Raw genomic sequence first — 21654 nt, forward strand, 5'->3', positions numbered from 1 at the left:
TCTGCTTAGTGGCTTCAGTAGTACAATTTGGAACAATTGATAAATAATATTTTAATTAGTAGATCCCATTTTACCCCATTTCACAATTAATTCCAGAACTTGATCAATCCCATACCAAACTACTATCCCAACAAATTCTCGTCCACGTACCCACGTCTGTACGCTCTAGAGTGTGGACCCCACAAATGTTCTTGCAAAGTCAGGTCATCTGAAAATTCTACGACTCGATCAATCCCATACCAAACTACTATCCCAACAAATTCTCATCCACGTACCCACGTCTGTACGCTCTAGAGTGTGGACCCCACAAATGTTCTTGCAAAGTCAGGTCATCTGAAAATTCTACGACTCGATCAATCCCATACCAAACTACTATTCCAACAAATTCTCGTCCACGTACCTATGTCAATAAGCGTTAGAATGTGGACCCCAGAAATGATCTTGAAAAGTGAAATCATCTGAAAATGAATTCTAGGACTTGATTACTCACAAACATTTTTGACCATTTATCTAACTTTGACTGCTTTATCACTCTTGCTACACAAAACTTTGGCTTCCATTTATATTACTTATATTTATGTTGATGATACGGGCATGATCATTTTATTGTAGGATTTCTAAAAAAATTAGGAAGTTCCGTACTTATACACTATGGGCTTTACTTTATGGTTCTTGCCGAACCTCTGGTACCAGACAATACTTTCTATAGAGAACTGGTTGTTTTGTGCATATAGCGGTTCTGACCTTGGCGGGTGGGAGCTTGCTATGGTGTACCACGTCTATTGGCACATTCGTCTCTCATATAGGGATTGATGGAGCTAAAAGGACGTTGTACGACCAGTCTCTGAAAGTGTCTGCCATTCTAGCCCTGATGGTGTTCTTTCATCTTTGGAACAAACTCCGCTTTGCCACATAGTTGGCTGCATTTTCCTACACATTTTGCCCTTCATTCCAGTACAGTTTATTCTTCCTGCTACAATATACGCAAATGCGGGACAACTGTTTTGTTAGCAAGACCAATTTTATAGTCAGCCATTGTGTTTTAGGAGCATGCCTCCCTCTGTGAGTAATAATTCCTGGAAGGATTTTCTTTTTTGCTCAATGTCTCTAGAAGCTTTGAATGGGTCCTGGATCTTCAATTTCAAATAAAGCCAAATTTGTCACATTGTGCCCCTTTCTGTCCAAGCCCTGCCATTTGTCCAAACAGAACTTTTTGACTACATATGGGATATCGCTGCGCTCATAATAAAGTGGGTAACGAATTGTGGGGTCCACTTTTTGATGTTATTTCTGAAAAAGTGAGACATTCAGGTCTAAAACAAGATTCTCGTGGAAAAAAATGAATTTTTTCAATATGACGACCTAATGTTATCAAACTCTGTGTCATACATGTGGGTTCAAATTGCTCAATATACCCCTGATTAAAATCTTTGAGGGGTGTAGTTTCCAAAACGGGGTCAGTTGTGGGGGGTTTCTGCTGTTAGGCACATCTACAAACCCAAAATGGCGTCCGCTCTCACAATTAAGAGATTAAAAATTCAAACGGCGCTCCTTCCCTTCCAAGCTCCGCAGTGCGCCCAAACAGAGGTTTACCCCCACATACGGGGTATCGACATACTCAGGACAAATTGCACAACAACTTTTGGGAACCAATTTCTCTTGCTACCCTTAGAAAAATAAAAAATTGGGGGTGAAAAGATCATTTTTGTGAAAAAAAAATGATTTTTAATTTTTTCGGCTCTACGTTATAAACTTGTGTGAAGCACTTGGGTGTTCAAAGTGTTGACCACACACCTAGATAAGTTCCTTAGGGGGTCTAGTTTCCAAAATGGTGTCACTTGTGGGGGGTTTCCACTGTTTAGGCACATCAGGGGCTCTCCAAACGCGACATGGTGTCCGATCTCAATTCCAGAGAATTCTATGTTGAAAAAGTCAAATGGCGCTCCTTCCCTTCTGAGCTCTACTGTGCACCCAAACAGAGGTTTACCCCCACATACGGGGTATCGACATACTCAGGACAAATTGCACAACAACTTTTGGGGTCCAATTTGTCTTGCTACCCTTAGGAAAATAAAAAATTGGGGGTGAAAAGATCATTTTTGTGAAAAAAAAATGATTTTTAATTTTTTCGGCTCTACGTTATAAACTTGTGTGAAGCACTTGGGTGTTCAAAGTGTTGATCACACACCTAGATAAGTTCCTTAGGGGGTCTAGTTTCCAAAATGGTGTCACTTGTGGGGGGTTTCCACTGTTTAGGCACATCAGCGGCTCTCCAAACGCGACATGGTGTCCGATCTCAATTCCAGGGAATTCTATGTTGAAAAAGCCAAATGGCGCTCCTTCCCTTCTGAGCTCTACTGTGCACCCAAACAGTGGTCCTTCCCCACATATGGGGTATCGGCATTCTCCGGACAAATTGCACAACAAATTATGTGGTTCATTTTCTTTTTTTACACTTGTGAAAATAAAAAAATTGGTTCTGAAGTAAAATGTTTGTGAAAAAAAGTAAAATGTTCATTTTTTCCTTCCACATTGCTTCAGTTCCTGTGCAGCAACTGAAGGGTTAATAAACTTCTTGAATGTGGTTTTGCGCACCTTGAGGGGTGCAGTTTTTAGAATGGTGTCAATTTTGGGCATTTTCTGCCACATAGACCCCTCAAACTGACTTCAAATGTGAAGTGGTCCCTAAAAAAAATGGTTTTGTAAATTTTGCTGTAAAAATAAAAAATTGCTGGTCAAATTTTAACCCTTATAACTCCCTAATAAAAAAAAAAATTTATTCCAAAATTGTGCTGATGTAAAGTAGACATATGGGAAATGTTATTTATTGACCATTTTGTGTGACATATCTCTTTGATGTAAGGGAATAAAAATTCAAATTTTGAAAATTGCTAAATTTTCAAAATTTTCGCCATATTTCCGTTTTTTTAATAAATAATCGCAAGTAATATCGAAGAAATGTTACCACTAACATGAAGTACAATATGTCACAAAAAAACAATCTCAGAATCAGCGGGATCCGTTGAAGCGTTCCAGAGTTATAACCTCATAAAGTGACAGTGGTCAGAATTGCAAAAATTCGCTCGGTCATTAAGTACCAAATTGGCTCTGTCACTAAGGGGTTAAAGGAAATTCTGTCAGCAGGAGTTTGTCACCTGAGTTTCACTTACTGGACTATTAGATGCAGTTTTGATAAATTCAGTCTTTCATCAGCAGATTATCACTTTTCATGAGCTCTGTATAACTCTGTCCCCACCACTGGTTGACAGCTTTCTCTTTACACTGTGCGTAGACAGAAAGCTGCCAATCAGTGGTGGGGACAGAGTTATACAGAGCTCAGCATTCAGACAGTGCTAGTTCTGCAGGCGATAAAACAGTGATTTTATCTATACTGCAGCAAGCATTGCTAGAATCAGGGTCTCTGCCCCTACATCTTGCTGCTCTTAAAGAAAATCTGTCACCATGCTTTTGCAAACCCATCTAAGAAATACATCCAGGGGTAACTCATAGTCTGTACCAAATTGGGTTGTCTTTTTAGACCTTTTGGAGTCTTATTATGTTAGACCGGGCCCACTGGAAAATCTTCTCGTTCCCTAGAGCAGAGGTCCCCAACTCCAGTCCTCAAGGCCCACCAACATGTCATGTGTTCAGGATTTCCTTAGTCTTGCCCAGGTAATAATTGCATCACCTGTGCAATGCAAAGGAAATCCTGAAAACATGACCTGTTGGTGGGCCCTGAGGACTGGAGTTGGGGACCTCTGCCCTAGAGTGCCAGTTCACTGCTGCCAGTATTAGACCAAAGTAGTGGAGTTGGTAGGTAAAAAAAAAAAGGTTGTAGCCCGCTTGTTACCCTGGTTGATGTCTGATCAGTCTTAGGCCGCCGTCACACATGCGAGTTTTACGGACGTAAGAGCGCAGAATCTACGTCCGTAAAACTCGCAAAAAATACGGCACAATTATTCTCTATGCCCCTGCTCCTATTTGCCGTATTTTACTGATCAGTATTATACGGCTTTCTACGGCCGTACAAAATCGCAGCATGCTGCGTTTGTCACCGTACTGCGCAAGAAATACGCCAATGAAAGTCTATGGAAGCGTGAAAAATACGGATTACACACGGACAAGCAGTGTGACTTGCGAGAAATACGCAGCGCTGTTAGAGAGAAAAGCCGGTAATTCAGTGCGGTGTACAGTAAAATCACACTGACAGCTTACAGTCCAATAGATATAATAAATGTGTACACATAGAATAGGTATATATATATATATATATGTCAGTGAGACACATATATGTATATATATTAATATTTATTCCAGCGCTATACAGCTTGAAAGCCGGTAATTCAATTACCGGCTTTTTCCTTCTCCTTCATAAAACCCGACATGATTTGAGACATGGTTTACATACAGTAAACCATGTCTTCTCTCCATTTTTTTTGCAGATTCCACACTACTAATGTCAGTAGTGTGTATCTGCAAAATTTGGCCGTTCTAGCTCTTAAAATAAAGGGTTAACTGGCGGAAAAAATTGGCGTGGGCTCCCGCGCAATTTTCTCCGCCAGAGTAGTAAAGCCAGTGACTGAGGGCAGATATTAATAGCCTGGAGAGGGTCCACGGTTATTGGCCCCCCCCTGGCTAAAAATATCTGCCCCCAGCCACCCCAGAACAGGCACATCTGGAAGATGCGCCTATTCTGGCACTTGGCCACTCTCTTCCCATTCCCGTGTAGCGGTGGGATATGGGGTAATGAAGGGTTAATGCCACCTTGCTATTGTAAGGTGACATTAAGCCTAATTAATAATGGAGAGGCGTCAATTATGACACCTATCCATTATTAATCCAATTGTAGTGAAGGGTTAAATAAAACACAAACACATTCTTTAAAATTATTTTAATGAAATAAAAACAATGGTTGTTGTAGTATTTTATTCAACGCCCAATCCAGTCACTGAAGACCCTCGTTCTGTGAGTAAAGAAACATAATAAACCAACAATATACTTACCCTCCGCAGATCTGTAACGTCCAACGATGTAAATCCTTCTGAAGGGGTTAAAACATTTTGCAGCAAGGAGCTGTGCTAATGCAGGCTGCTCCTCGCTGCAAAACCCCAGGGAATGAGGCTAAAAATAGATCAATGATGCGGTGAGGCGCCCTCTGCTGGCTGTTCATAGATCGTGGGAAATTATCTAGAAAGCCAGGGAGCCAGGGAGCTTTCTAGGTAATTTCCCACGATCTATGAACAGCCAGCAGAGGGCGCCTCACCGCAAATGATGCTAAATATAGATCATTGTTGGTTTATTATGTTTCTTTACTCACAGAACGAGGGTCTTCAGTGACTGGATTGGGCGTTGAATAAAATACTACAACAACCATTGTTTTTATTTCATTAAAATAATTTTAAAGAATGTGTTTGTGTTTTATTTAACCCTTCACTACAATTGGATTAATAATGGATAGGTGTCATAATTGACGCCTCTCCATTATTAATTAGGCTTAATGTCACCTTACAATAGCAAGGTGGCATTAACCCTTCATTACCCCATATCCCACCGCTACACGGGAATGGGAAGAGAGTGGCCAAGTGCCAGAATAGGCGCATCTTCCAGATGTGCCTGTTCTGGGGTGGCTGGGGGCAGATATTTTTAGCCAGGGGGGGGCCAATAACCGTGGACCCTCTCCAGGCTATTAATATCTGCCCTCAGTCACTGGCTTTACTACTCTGGCGGAGAAAATTGCGCGGGAGCCCACGCCAATTTTTTCCGCCAGTTAACCCTTTATTTTAAGAGCTAGAACGGCCAAATTTTGCAGATACACACTACTGACATTAGTAGTGTGGAATCTGCAAAAAAAATGGAGAGAAGACATGGTTTACTGTATGTAAACCATGTCTCAAATCATGTCGGGTTTTATGAAGGAGAAAGAAAAAGCCGGTAATTGAATTACCGGCTTTCAAGCTGTATAGCGCTGGAATAAGTATTAATATATATACATATATGTGTCTACTGACATATATATATATATATATATATATATATATATATATATATATATATATATTCTTTTCTTTTTGGGACACATGGATCACTTCTATAGCGGTATGTTGGTTTTGCAAGCCTGCGAGAAAACCACGCAGTACGGATGCCATACGGATTACATACGGAGGATGCCATGCGCAAAAAACGCTGACACAGCCTGCCTACGGAGGAGCAACGGACCATTTTTTGGGGGACTTTTCAGCGTATTACGGCCGTAATATACGGACCGTATTGTTTTACGCTGTGTGTGACGCCGGCCTTATAAGTAGACATGACTTGGCCTCCTTCACAGAATTTTTCTGACGAGCCACCAACATTATTGTGCTATCACTTCTCATTAGTTATTTGGTCACACTTGTCAGTCTAGGAATTTTTTTCTACTTTATCTTTCCTAGTCTGAAATACCTCAGTTGGTTGGTGAAATCTACCAGAACTATTTTGTGGAAAGCAGAGAGATCCCAGTGGAGAAAGCGCTTTACAAGGAGATCCAGCAAAGTCTTGTGGGCAACAGGGGGATCGAAGTGTTCATCAAGATTCAGGCTGATGTGTACGAGACTCTGAAGGACAGGTTCTACCCCTCATTCATAGTCAGCGATTTGTACGAACATCTCATCCGTGGAGAAGACAAGTCCACCTGCTCGTGTACCTCCGATGACAAGGATGGATCGGTGAGTCCATGGTTAGAATCATTCACCATGAACCCTGGAAAGGCACGTTACCTTTTATGTGATAGTAAGGATTCACCGTGTGTTATTAAGGTCTTTAGAGTTGTCGGAGACGGGACGCTTTGTTTTCCATTGTGTGTTGATACAGTTTCCTGTTAACACCGTGGTAATACTGTATGGAGAAGAGCTATGTGTTAATACCAGGCTCCGTGTGCGAGTCTTCTTCAAGGAGAGCACATAAGCTAGCATGGTGTATTCTGCAAAACGAATGAGACTCGTGCATGCTGTGATCTATTTTCCCATAGACAGTTTCTCCTGTGAACTAGCAAATTGCTGTACACTGGTAGAGCGTCGTCTGTGTGTCGGCCATCTGAGTACATGGACTGAAATGCGTTGGAACGTAGCATTAGCGTGATAAATCCTAGTAGCCTCCTCACTGAGGGATCAGTAAGGATCTGCTCACATCTTATCATGTGAAGATGTTCAGCGCATGCGCCCAGAAAGCCCACGCTGAGTGTAACCAGAAGACACCACGGGAGCTGGAAGCGCAGCGCTCTGGCACTTGTTATACAGTCTGCAGAAGATGGCTTCCATGCAGTGTATGTTTTTTTTTCTGGACGAATACTAAGGTATGGACTTACAATGGTAGAAGTCAGGGCTTACTCCTCCTGACCTATACCGCCCATATATACCCCAAAATGTGAGCAGAGTGTAACTCTGTAGTGGAGGCATAGGAGCAGCAGACTCACAGCTAGATTTCTAATCAAGACTGTCACAAGGTTTCTTCATCATTTGTTAATTAGTCTTTCTTTTTTGTGCCAGGTTTCCATGTCACAAAGTCATATGTGAAGTTAGAGTCTCAGTATTTTCTATTAATTATAGGATATTTAAAGAAATGATCTGCGATCTGCTGTCATTTTGTGTCATCCATATTCACTTTCTGTCTGAGTTTCTTGTTCACTTTAGAACAAGATCTATCAGTATGTGGGCGCAGGCCGTAGACCCTTTCCTACAGGAATCCCAGCAGTACAAGCTAATCTGATCATCAGACAGAATACTGCAGCACACTGATCTGCTGTTTAACGGGACAGTATAGACTGAGTGGTAAAACGTAGTGATCACCTGATTGTCAGGTGGCATTATCTTTATCTATTATTAGGCCGGGATCACACATACGCGAGATACGGCCGAGTCTCACAGGTGAAAACCCTCCTCCAGAGCTGAGTGTGCGGCCGCACAGCAACACATGGAGCTGCACGCTCCGCTCCCAAGTGCCGGCGCCAGAGGAGGGTTTTCACCTGCGAGACTCGGCCGTATCTCGCGTATGTGTGATCCCGGCCTTAGTGATAAGTGAATATACTCGTTACTCAAGATTTCCCGACAATGCTCTGTGGTCCTCCGAGTATTTTTTAGTGCTCGGAGTTTGTTTTTCTTGCCGCAGCTGAATGATTTACATTTGTTAGCCAGGACAAGAACATGTGGGGGTTGCCTGGTTGCTAGGGAATCCCCACATGTACTTATGCTGGCTAACAGATGTAAATCATTCAGCTGCAGCAAGGAAAACTAAATCTCCGAGCACTAAAAAATACTCGGAGGACCCCCGAGCGTGCTCGAGAAATCTCGAGTAACGAGGATATTCGCTCATCACAATTATCATTCTCTAAGGACAGGAGCCCGGTGAACCACATCCTACCTGATGGCATCCCCGGCTCCACTTTTGATTAGTTAACCTGTCGCAATGTCATTGTTGCCACATGATGCGCATGTGTAATGTCGCACCAGGCTGACTAATCAAAAGAAGAGGTGCAGGTGCGGTCAGGTAGGAGGCGGATCTCAGGGCTCTTGTCCACTGATTATGGATGGGGCTGATGGGCCCGGTTCTGCCAACTGGTTTATTTGACTCTAAAGAGGATGCATAAAGTCTCTGTTCATCTTACTTACTCCCCCACTTCAGATCCCGGCAGGGCAGGTATCTGCTACAGTGTAAAAAAACGGAAAGTTGCCGAACGGCTTTTAGGATACGCGGTGTTCAGTATTGTAACCTGATGTGTCCACTAATCGGGGGTCCCCAACTCCAGTCCTCAAGGCCCACCAACATGTCATGTTTTCAGGATTTTCTTAGTCTTGCCCAGGTAATAATTGCATCACCTGTGCAATGCAAAGGAAATCCTGAAAACATGACCTGTTGGTGGGCCTTGAGGACTGGAGTTGGGGACCCCTGCACTAAATCACTGTGATGTCTCCTTGCTCATTTGCAGGCGTGTGATGGAGCAGAAGGGATCCTGGATGAATGCAGTAGCGGCATCACTGAGCAGGCGAGCTATGCTGTCAACAAACTGCGGCACCTTACAGAGAAGCTGGACTACAAGAGGCAGGCTCTCAGCTCCATCATTAATGCCCCTAAACCTGACAAGAAGGTACGCACTGCACCTCACCTGCTCTTCTTATTTAAGCTCTACTGTATCTACACCGGTATTACTATTATCTGATTGCTTTTAGTGATATCTGTGCAGTAAAACATTAAAGAATCACTCCTCCTGTCAACGTTTTTACCCTCTTATTATATTGCAATCATCATATTATATAGCACTGTGTACTTAAAATCGCGCTTCTCTAATTCTTCTCTTTTTCATTAGGTCTATGACATCATGTGGTTAATAACTGACTCATTGAATCCTTCTACGTTCTATGTAGAAACAGGAGGTCAATTTTCCCTGTATGAGACACAAGTCTCTGCAAAAGTCCCTGGCAGAGGATGGGTCAGCTGGGTTCAGGAGTTGAAGGGGGAATGATAAATGCATGGACAAGAGACTTCATGTTTCTATATAGAAAAGAGAAAAAATAGCTGGGTAGAAAGGAAAAATTAGCAATTGTAAGTACACAGTGCTACATAATATGATAACTGCAATATATTGTGAGGATAAAAACTTTGATGTGAGGAGGAGTGCTTCTTTAAGTTTCAATGAATTTTCCAACAACATCCCCACTTTTGCACAGTTTGAAGCATTATGGATGTGGAAACGTGCTATGTCTGAGTGTGGAATAATAGAAGAAAAAATGTCATCACAGCAATATATTTCAGTAAGCGTGTTCAACACTTTTTCCCTGCGTCATTTTTCAATATTACACCACATACCGCATATACTCATGTATAATCCGACCCGAGTATAAGCCAAGGCACCTAATTTTGCCATGAAAAACTAGGAAAACTTATAGACACGAGTATAAGCCGGGTATGCTTCGTCCCCTCATCCCTATCCTTGTCTGCATGGCTCCTTATCCCCATCCTTGTCTGCATGGCTCCTTATCCCCATCCTTATCTGCATGGCTCCTTATCCCCATCCTTGTCTGCATGGCTCCTTATCCCCATCCTTGCATGTATAGCTCCTTATCAACATCCTCCATCCTCGTTTGCATGGCTCCTTATCCCCATCCTTGTCTGCATGGCTCCTTATCCCCATCCTTGTCTGCATGGCTCCTTATCCCCATCCTTGCATGTATAGCTCCTTATCAACATCCTCCATCCTCGTCTGCATGGCTCCTTATCCCCATCCCCATCCTTGTCTGCATGGCTCCTTATCCCCATCCTTGTCTGCATGGCTCCTTATCCCCATCCTTGTCTGCATGGCTCCTTATCCCCACCCTTGTCTGCATGGCTCCTTATCCCCATCCTTGTCTGCATGGCTCCTTATCCCCATCCTTGTCTGCATGGCTCCTTATCCCCATCCTTGTCTGCATGGCTCCTTATCCCCATCCTTGTCTGCATGGCTCCTTATCCCCATCCTTGTCTGCATGGCTCCTCATCCCCATCCTTGTCTGCATGTCTCCTTATCCCCATCCTTATCTGCATGGCTCCTTATCCCCATCTTTGTCTGCATGGCTCCTTATCCCCATCCTTGTCTGCATGGCTCCTTATCCCCATCCTTGTCTGCATGGCTTCTTATCCTCATCCTTGTCTGCATGGCTTCTTATCCTCATCGTTGTCGGCACGGCTCTTCATCTCCATCCTTGTATGCATGGCCCCCATGAGAAAAGCATAAAAAAAATCATACTTGCCTTCCCTGCGTGCCCTTGCAGCATCTTGTTCCAGTGCCAGCAGCTGCAATCGCCGGGCGATCATCTGTCCCCGCTCACTAAGGGAATGAATATTCACTCCACTCCACGCCTATGGGAGTGGAGAGAGGTGAATATTCATAACTCTTGAATATCGTGCAACCATGATCCCTCGGCAGCTGCTGGAAGCCGATGGCTGTAACTATGCGTGCTATAAGAGAAATGAATATTCACTGCCAGCGTAATGAATATTCATTTCTCTTTAGCAGCAGGCACGGGCTTTAGCCACAGTAGCCAGCTCCTGCCTCCTGTGACCCGCTGCTTCACCGCTACCCCACCACCACCGCTGCCTTCTGGGACAATGACTCATGTATAAGCCGAGGGGGGACATTTTCAGCACAAAAAAATGTGCTGAAAAACTTAGCTTATACACGAGTATATACGGTAACTTAATTTATGGACATCTATGTTTTGATTTCTTTTCCTATGTGGATTGGATGGGTTGTTACGGACATTTGGTGAGGATTTCATGACAATAGCACATTAGAAATATATTTACTTAGAAAATACTTATTTCACCATAAAAAAAAAACACCAAAACATTTGTCAGATATAAAAAATAATAAATAAATGATGAGGGGTAAACTCTTTAGTTTTTTTTTAGCAGTCCTTTGTCATCATGAATTAAAGAAAGGGGAAAAAAAGTGAAATTTCATCCCCCCCCCCCCCCCCCCCCCGTTCTCGCCTGCCATCAGCAAAAAATTTAAATGGCATAAACAATAGGTTTGTCAAATCACAAAACAGAAATGCGAAAATTATTTGCATATCCGAAAAATAGAGCCCATTAAACTGCATGCACCAAAAACCCAAAATGTGCCTGGTCGGAAATGGTGGGAAAATACATGGGTCTTTAATTTGTTATAATCGATATAATTAGCAAATTAATATAAATATTTAATATTTAACCCCTTTTGGACAACGAGCGTAATAGTACGCCGAAGTCGGTCTTCCTCCCTTTGATGGGAGCTCTGGCGCTGAGCCCACATCTTTTCTGGCATATGTCAGCTGTTTTGAACAGCTGACGTGCCTCTAACAGCCGCGGGTGGAGTGTTAACTAGCACTTCTGGCAAGCGGCATTTAACCCCTTCCCGACCTTTGACGCCCTGTATGCGTCATGAAAACCTGTGCCATTCCGACCTGTGACGCAGCATATGCGTCATGGCCGGATTGGGCTCCTGCAGGCCGGGTGAAAGAGTTAACTGTAATTTCACCCGGCCTGCAGGGACAGGAGGAGTTGTACTTTAGCCCAGGGGGGGTGGCTTCACCCCCCGTGGCTGCGATCGCTCTGATTGGCTGTTGAAAGTGACGTTTCACTTTCAATCAGAGCGATAGTAATATTTCACCAATGAAAATTGGTGAAATATTACAATCCAGCCATGACCGATGCTGCAATAGCATCAGCCATGGCTGGAGATCACGATCTACCCCCACCACCACCACCACCGATCACCTCCCCTCCGGCCGGTCAAATAGTATCCCCCGCTCCCCTCCGGTCTCCTGTCCGCTCCCCCCTGCTCATACTTACCGGCCTGGGTCCCTCCTGGTGTCCGTCCGTGTGTTTGATGGGCGCCGCCATCTTCCAAAATGGCGGGCGCATGCGCAATGCGCCCTCCGAATCTGCCGGCCGGCAGATTCGTTACAGGTACATTTTGATCGCTGTGATAGGTTCTATCACAGCGATCAAAACAAAAAAAACAATAAATACCCCCCCCCCCCCTTAACACCCCCATGGATAGGGACAATAATAAAATAAAAAATTTTTTTTTCTTTGCCCCACTAGGGTTAGGGTTAGGGTTAGTTCACACTGCGTCTAAGCAGTCCGTTAGACGGACTACGTTAAACCGCGGCATAAACGCGGTGTAATGTAGTCCGTTACGGCCGCCATTGACAGCAATGTCGGACGCATCACTAGCGCACGCCCACAATGGGCGTGCGCTAGGGATGTGCCGTCATTGAGTGACGGACCTGGAGACGCAGGCTGCAGCATTTCCGGGTCCGTCACTGCTAGCGCAGATAGAGCTAGCAGATGCTCTATCTGCGCTAGCGTGATGCAAATGTCGGCACTTGCGCTAGCAGCAGCCCGTTAGCGTATGTGCTGAACGGGCTGCTGCTAGCGCAGTGTGAACCTGGCCTTAGGGTTAGGGTTACGGCTAGAATTAGGGTTAGAACTAGGGTTAGGGTTAGAATTAGGCTATGTGCACACGGTGCGGATTTGGCTGCGGATCTACAGCGGATTTGGCTGCGGATCCGCAGCGGATTGGCCGCTGCGGATTCGTAGCAGTTTTCCATCAGGTTTACAGTACCTATGGAAAACCAAATCCGCTGTGCCCATGGTGCGGAAAATACAGCGCGGAAACGCTGCGTTATATTTTCCACAGCATGTCAATTCTTTGTGCGGATTCCGCAGCGTTTTACACCTGTTCCTCAATAGGAATCCACAGGTCAAATCCGCACAAAAAACACTGGAAATCCGCGGTAAATCCGCAGGTAAAATGCAGTGCCTTTTACCTGCGGATTTTTCAAAAATGGTGCGGAAAAATCTCACACGAATCCGCAACGTGGGCACACAGCCTTAGGGCTAGGGTTGGAAATAGGGTTAAGATTAGGCTGTGGTTAGGGTTATGGTTAGGGGTGTGTTGTGGTTAGGGTTGGAATTAGGGTTAGGATTAGGGTTGAGGTTGGGATTAGGGTTAGGGGTGTGTTGGGGTTAGGGTTGTGGTTAGGGGTGGGTTGGGGTTAGAATTCAGGGGTTTCCACTGTTACGGCACATCAGGGGTCTCCAAACGCAACATGGCGCCACTATTGATTCCAGTCAATCTTGCATTCAAAAAGTCAAATGGTGCTCCCTCCCTTCCGAGCCCCGACGTGTGCCCAAACAGTGGTTTACCCCCACATATGGGGTATCAGTGTACTCAGGACAAACTCGGCAACAACTATTGGGGTCCAATTTCTCCTGTTACCCTTGTGAAAATAAAAAATTGCTTGCTACAACATCATTTTTGAGGAAAGAAACATGATTTTTTATTTTCACGGCTCTGCGTTGTAAACTTCTGTGAAGCACTTGGGGGTTCAAAGTGCTCACCACATATCTAGATAAGTTCCTTGGGGGGTCTAGTTTCCAAAGTGGGGTCACTTGTGGGGGGTTTCTACTGTTTAGGCACATCAGGGGCTCTGCAAACGCAACGTGACTCCCGCAGACCATTCCATCAAAGTCTGCATTTCAAAAGTCACTACTTCCCTTCTGAGCCCCGACGTGTGCCCAAATAGTGGTTTACCCCCACACATGGGGTATCAGCGTACTCAGGACAAACTGGACAACAACTTTTCGGGTCCAATTTCTCCTGTTACTCTCGTGAAAATAAAAAATTGTGGGCTACAAAATAATTTTTGAGGAAAGAAAAATGATTTTTTATTTTCACGGCTCTGCGTTATAAACTTCTGTGAAGCACTTGAGGGTTTAAAGTGCTCACTATGCATCTAGATAAGTTCCTTGGGGGGTCTAGTTTCCAAAATGGGGTCACATGTGGGGGAGCTCCAAAGTTTAGGCACACAGGGGCTCTCCAAACGCGACATGGTGTCCGCTAACGATTGGAGCTAATTTTTTATTCAAAAAGTCAAATGGCGCTCCTTCGCTTCCGAGCCCTGCCGTGTGCCCAAACAGTGGTTTACCCCCACATGTGAGGTATCCGTGTACTCAGGAGAAATTGCCAAATACATTTTAGGATCGATTTTATCCTGTTGCCCATGTGGAAATGAACAAATTGAGGCGAATAGAAATTTTTTGTGAAAAAAAAGTACTTTTTCATATTTACGGATCAATTTGTGAAGCACCTGGGGGTTCAAAGTGCTCACTATGCATCTAGATAAGTTCCTTGGGGGGGTCTAGTTTCCAAAATGGGGTCACATGTGGGGAAGCTCCAATGTTTAGGCACACAGGGGCTCTCCAAACGCGACATGGTGTCCGCTAATGATTGGAGCTAAGTTTTCATTCAAAAGTCAAATGGCGCTCCTTCCCTTCTGAGCCTTGCCGTGCGCCCAAACAGTGGTTTACCCCCACATATGAGGTATCAGCGTACTCAGGAGAAATTGCCCAACACATTTTAGGATTCATTTTATCCTGTTACCCATGTGAAAATGAAAAAATTGAGGCTAAAAGAAATTTTTTGTGAAAAAAAAAGTACTTTTTCATTTTTACGGATCAATTTGTGAAGCACCGGGGGGTTCAACTTGCTTACTATGCATCTAGATAAGCTCCTTGGGGGGTCTAGTTTCCAAAATGGGGTCACTTGTGGGGGAGCTCCAATGTTTAGGCACACAGGGGCTCTCCAAACGCGACATGGTGTCCGCTAAAGATTGGAGCCAATTTTTCATTGAAAAAGTCAAATGGCGCTCCTTCCCTTCCGAGCCATGTCGTGCACCCAAACAGTGGTTCCCCCCCACATATGGGGTATTTGTGTACTCAGGACAAATTTACAATAACTTTTGGTGTCCAGTTTCTCTTTATACCCTTGGGAAAATAAAAAAATTGTTGCTAAAACATCATTTTTGTGACTAAAAAGTTAAATGTTCATTTTTTCCTTCCATGTTGCTTCTGCTGCTGTGAAGCACCTGAAGGGTTAATAAACTTCTTGAATGTGGTTTTGAGCACCTTGAGGGGTGCAGTTTTTAGAATGGTGTCAATTTTGGGCATTTTCAGCCATATAGACCCCTCAAACTGACTTCAAATGTGAGGTGGTCCCTAAAAAAAAATGATTTTGTAAATTTTGATGTAAAAATGAGAAATCGCTGGTCAACTTTTAACTCTTTTATAACTTCCTAGCAAAAAAAAAAAAATTGGTTCCAAAATTGTGCTGATGTAAAGTAGACATGTGGTTAATGTTATTTATTAACTATTTTGTGTCACATAACTCTCTCGTTTAACAGAATAAAAATTCAAAATTTGAAAATTGCTAAATTTTCAAAATTTTAGCCAAATTTCCATTTTTTTCACAAATAAGCGCAAAAATTATTGACCTAAATTTACCACTAACATGAAGCCCAATATGTCACGAAAAAACAATCTCAGAACCGCTAGGATTCGTTGAAGCGTTCCTGAGTTATTACTTCATAAAGGGACACTGGTCAGAATTACAAAAAACAGCCAGGTCTTTAAGGTCAAAATAGGCTGGGTCATGAAGGGGTTAAAGGGAACCTGTCACCCTTCCCCAGGCGTTTGTAACTAAAAGAGCCACCTTGTGCAGCAGTAATGCTGCATTCTGACAAGATGGCTCTTTTAGTTCGGGTCCCTGGCACTGTTGCAATAATCGCTTTTGAAATTTGTTCCTCATACCGTGAAATTGTCCCGGAGGCAAGTCTTTCCCCCCGAATCTAGATGCTTCACAACCGTCAATCATGGCCTTTGCGTGCCAGGCCCTGCCTCCTCTTCCTTCAGTAGCATCCCCGGCGCCCGCGCTGTTGTTTTTTGGGGGGGCATTCGCAGTTGCGCTGCCCTTCGAACTTACAGCGCAGGTGCCGGGGACGCGACTGAAGGAAGAGGAGGCGGCGCCCAGCACGCAGAGGCCATGAGTGATGGCTGTGAGGCGTCTAGATTCAGGGGGAAAGACCTGCCTCCCTGGCGATTTCACGGTATGAGGAACAAATTTTAAAAGCGATTATTGCAGCAGTGCCTGGAACCCGAACTAAAAGAGCCACCTTGTCAGAATGCAGCATTAGTGCTGCACAAGGTGGCTCTTTTAGTCACAAACGCCTGGGAGGGTGACAGGTTCCCTTTAACTAGCACTTCTGGCAAGCGTGCCGGAAGTCCCGCCCAATCGCTGACCTTGTGATCGCGGGTCACCGATGGGTTGGCTTGACACCCGGATGTCTCCAGCAGACCTCTATGGTTGTCATTGCCAGATTGCTAAGAGCGCCACCCGGTGGTCATCGCACATAGCAAGTGAGGAATTATGCTGTGATCTTATCATCCCCTGAATGTAGCAGAGCAGATCGGATTATGCCAGCTTCTAGACTCCCATAGAGACTATTGAAATATGCCAAAAGTAAAATATATATATTTCATCCCATTCAAAATAAAACAGTAAAAAAAAAACATACACATACTTGGTATCGCCGTGTTCCGAATCACCTGATCTATTAATATAGACAAAGAATTAACCCGATCGCTAAATGGCGTAACAAGAAAAAAGTCAAAATGCCAGAATTTATTTATTTATTTATTTATTTTTTATATCAAATTTTGTATTTTTTTTTCACCACTTAAATAAAAAAGAACCTAGACATGTTTGGTGTCTATGAATTCGTAATGACCTGGAGAATTATAATGGCAGGTCAGTTTTAGCATTTAGTGAACATGGTAAAAAAAACAACTGTGGGATTGCACTTTTTTTGCAATTTTTTTTCCATTTTCCAGTACACGATATGTTAAAACCAATGGCGTTGTTCAAAAGTACAACTCGTCCTGCAAAAAAACAAGCCATCACATGGCCATATTGACCAAAAAATAAAAAAGTTGTGGCTCTGGGAAGAAGGGGAGCAAAAACTGAAAATGCAAAAGCGAAAATACCTCTGGTCTTTAAGGGGGTTCAAGTGGGAGGAATTGCTGATCATGTTCCGCTCACACAGGTGTATGGTTGCCACAGTGTATCAGTTTTACAGTAGGAGAGTCTGCGCCTTGTGTGTATGGTTGTTGTTGTTGTTGTTTATTGGCTAATACCAATACATTGTAAGGGGCCATTATAAAAAGTTTCCAGATGGTGAGGCACTTCTTATCTATCCTTGAGTTTGTGTTTTGTTCCTCTTATGTGAATATTGAAGAGCTCTGTAGACGACCATTAATAGATTAGAGATGCGCTTAAGAATATAATTGGGTAGATTACAGAATATTCATTACTGAAAAGACATTCTTAATACCGAGCTATTCTGTAAAATTGCACATTGAATCTCATTATTTAATCATTGTGTTTCTTTTTGAGTTAGAATAATGTAAAATGCAAAGTGGATCATTGTCTCTGGTTCCCTTGGAAACGACAGGCTTGAGTCCTAATAATGAAGCGCTAATTAGGCAGATTTTTTGTCCATGTTTCCATAGTTATTGATTAACCATGGTGCATTGTGATTCCTGTAATCATGTAATAGATCAGCTTTTTTCTTTCATTAAAAATGTTCAGTGAAGTCTAATTATATTTGTTATTATTTTTTGTGGGGAGGCCATATTGTCTTTATCTCTGTGGGGATAACCTCATTGCTATACCGCACTGTTCCATGCGCAGTGCATCCCCATCATCATCATCTTATAGTGGAGTGTACCGCACATGATCCATTATAGGGAACCTGTAATGTGTAAAACGCTATTAACCTGCAGATATAGGGTCAATCTGCAGGTTAACGGCATCTGAACCTGCCTGTTGCCGGCAGTTAGAACTTTGCCAGTAGGAAATTAACTTTTATTTCTCCTAGTAGCATTCAAGTTTCAGTCATAGCGCGGCGCCGGCGTGTGTTTCGTCACAGCTCTGTCTATAGAGAGCAACGGCTGTAATTGTGCCCTCTGCACTGACTGGCAGCTGACCCTAATGCTGAGCTGCAGTCAGTCAGTGCAGAGGGCACAGTTAGAACTGTCGCTCTCTATAGGGCGGTGTCTGTACCCACGCCGTCAATAACCCTATGCTAGAAACCAAATGCTTCCGGGAGGAATAACGCTAATGTCCTCCTGGTATCAGGAGTCTAAGTGCCGACTCCGGGCAGGTTAAGAACTCTATTAACCTGCAGATTAACTACAAATATGCAGGTAATAGCGTTTTTTTTTCTTCACATGAAATGTTCCCTTTAAGCAAGTTCTGTCAGAATATGAAAAGATTAACATCTAAAGGAATGTGATGAAAAAAATGTCCTAAATACTTTGAATTAACAAATTGCGCACATTTTATCTATGAAGGTAATCCCTATAGAATTATAATGTCCGCCTTCTGGTTACACTAAAAAATACCTGTCCTCGAATGGTAATAGGACAGCAGTGCATAAGCATGCGCAGTACAGAGCTCTGCTGCTGTGACGATGAAATAACTTATGCCATGTATTGTGATGCTTTCTTCAAGTCTCAGCAGCCTCCATGCATTCAAAAAGACAGGGTGGACAGCAGTGTGAGCAGCCTGTTCTTAGCTCAGCAACCCTAATATCTCCAGTATTAGATCATGTAGACAGCAGTGTGAGCAGCCTCTTCTTACCACAGCACCCTGGTATCTCCAGTATTAGATCAGATAGGCAGGGTGAACAGCAGTGTGGGCAGCCTCTTCTTACCTCAGCACCCTACTATCTCCAGTATGAGATCAGATAAACAGGAGGACAGTAGTGTGAGCAGCCTCTTCTAACCTCAGCACCCTGGTATCTCCGGTATTAGATCAGATAGGCATGGTGAACAGCAGTGTGAGCAGGCTCTTCTTACCTCAGCACCCTAGTATCTCCAGTATGAGATCAGATAAACAGGAGGACAGTAGTGTGAGCAGCCTCTTCTAACCTCAGCACCCTGGTATCTCCGGTATTAGATCAGATAGGCATGGTGAACAGCAGTGTGAGCAGGCTCTTCTTACCTCAGCACCCTGGTATCTCCAGTATGAGATCAGATAAACAGGAGGACAGCAGTGTGAGCAGCCTCTTCTAACCTCAGCACCCTGGTATCTCTGGTATTAGATCAGATAGGCATGGTGAACAGCAGTGTGAGCAGCCTCCTCTTACCTCAGCACCCTGGTATCTCCGGTATTAGATCAGTTACACAGGATGGATAGCAGTGTGAGCAGCCTCTGCTTACCATGGCACCCCAGGTATCTCCGGTATTAGATCAGATAAACATGGTGGACAGCAGTGTCAGCAGCCTCTGGTTACCTTGTCACCCCAGGTATCTCCGGTATTAGATCAGATAAACATGGTGGACAGCAGTGTGAGCAGCCTCTTCTTACCTCAGCACTCTTGGTATCTCCTGCATTAGGTCAGCTATATAAGTTGCACAGTAGTGTGAGCAGCCTCTTCTTACCTCACCCCCCTGGTATCTCCAGTATTATATTTGCAAAATATGGTGGAGAACAGTATGAGCAGCTTCCTCTACTACATCAATGTTTTCAGCTTTTTATACTCTTACAACCTAAGAGTCTATACTGGGCAAATCTGCTTCTCTTTAGTAGAATATATATATTTTTTCTCAATAGATCATTTCCAAGTTAAAGGACGAAATCATTCTAATGGAAAAAGAACAAAGTGATCTTGATCTCCATATTTCTCGGACAGATTTGTGGTGTGAGAATCTTGGCATGTGGCGGGCGATTATCAACATTAGTGAGGTGAGTATTGTGGTAGGAGATGGATCATTGCTTGTTGGATGAAATTATGAAGGCTTGTTAGGTTTTATTAATTGAATATGCACTGCTTTATCACTTTTTCATCATGGAATCAAAAGTCCAATGAGTTATGACAACTCTATTATTGTAAACATAACATGGAGATGGTTGGTGCTTTATATACCAAGCCTCAATCCTACTTTCCAAAGTGTTGAGATCCATAAACAAGATTTAAACTATATGTGAACATACAAGTTTTTCTTTTTGTTTATATCTAAAATAACGTGTAGGGTTTCACGCTCTCTGGTAGGCATTAGACCTTAGGTAGCATTCACACAGGCAATGCAGTTTTGATCCAAACACATGCTGTTTTTATTGCTTTCCACAGTTTGCACAGCACCAAAATAGCAAAGTTTCAAACACAAATCCCTAGCCTTGTCCAGGCGCTAACCAAACAGAACAGCGTCAGATACTGCTGAGCTAGCCCCAGCTCGGACACACAAAACAGCTACTGTCCATAGCAACCACTGATATTTACAGTTCTCTGCACACGGCCTGTGCAGACTCTTCTCAGACAGGAATTGTGGCCTCTCTTCAGCTCCAAGGCACATCCAGTCTGGTGCCCTTGGTCTGTGCATTCATGAGCTAACTCATTTGCCTCTGCTACATTCAGCAGACTGACTCTGTTACTCCATTTAGAGAGAGACCCTGGCATGTCTCTCAGCTACAGCTCACATCTTGGCTGGTCCCACAATCAATCTACTTCCTGCTTCTTGGAGAAGCCATGCAGGTGCTTCTAATCCAACACTGCAGAGTTGGGATTTAACACTGTACTTCCCGGCTACGTTAGGTATGCGTCCATGAGGCAATTATCTAAGCATTTTCCAGGCCACATACATACAACATTAGCAAGCACTATTTCTACCAAATTCAAATAATTCAGGTTACAAAATTGCAGATGTAGCAGAGCTGTAAAGCTTTATCCTGCCCCTTCTGTGCAGGGAGAATGTTCTCTGATCTTGACATGTATGTTTCTCACTCTGTTGCTATTTTTTTCTTATAGGTATCTGAAGAGAATGGAGAACAGATGCCTTTGTATTTTGTACTAGTTAATTTACCGGAGTCAGGAGAATCGGACAACAAGAACTGGACTGTACTGCGGAGATTAAGTGAATTTCAGAATCTGCACAGAAAACTGAGTGAGGTATTACCAAGTTCAGCTTTAGGCTGGTTTCACACTAGTGTACGGGAGTGCTGCAGATGGCAGCGTTCTTCCTCTCTGAAACCACGCCTACGCTCTGCCTACGCCTCCTTGCATCCTGCGGTGCCCTGCGTACCTATCTGTATCATTAAGTACACAGGGACATACACTGTTTGCGGATACCTCCGCATGCACCGTTTGGACGCTGCTCCGTTGCAACAAAATGCAACATGTTGAGTTCAGTGCAGTTTAGCACAGCGTGCAAACGGCGCATGCGGAGGCATCCGCAAACAGCGTACGTCCCTGCCTACCCAGT

The 21654-nt window shown here is 43.7% G+C and overlaps 1 protein-coding gene across 1 annotated transcript in view; it reads left to right on the forward strand.

Annotated features, from left to right (window-relative positions):
* The window catches only part of SNX25 (sorting nexin 25), a 416995-nt gene that overhangs the window by 350752 nt on the left and 44589 nt on the right, over positions 1 to 21654 (forward strand). Inside the window, exons 9-12 of the mRNA XM_069744322.1 lie at positions 6432 to 6704; positions 8960 to 9118; positions 20009 to 20140; positions 21201 to 21341. Of these exons, the coding sequence (XP_069600423.1) occupies positions 6432 to 6704; positions 8960 to 9118; positions 20009 to 20140; positions 21201 to 21341 (705 nt within the window). The remainder of the gene's footprint in view (positions 1 to 6431; positions 6705 to 8959; positions 9119 to 20008; positions 20141 to 21200; positions 21342 to 21654) is intronic.

The sequence above is a fragment of the Ranitomeya imitator genome, chromosome 1 (genome assembly GCF_032444005.1).
Source record: "Ranitomeya imitator isolate aRanImi1 chromosome 1, aRanImi1.pri, whole genome shotgun sequence".
NCBI classification, from domain to species: domain Eukaryota; kingdom Metazoa; phylum Chordata; class Amphibia; order Anura; family Dendrobatidae; genus Ranitomeya; species Ranitomeya imitator.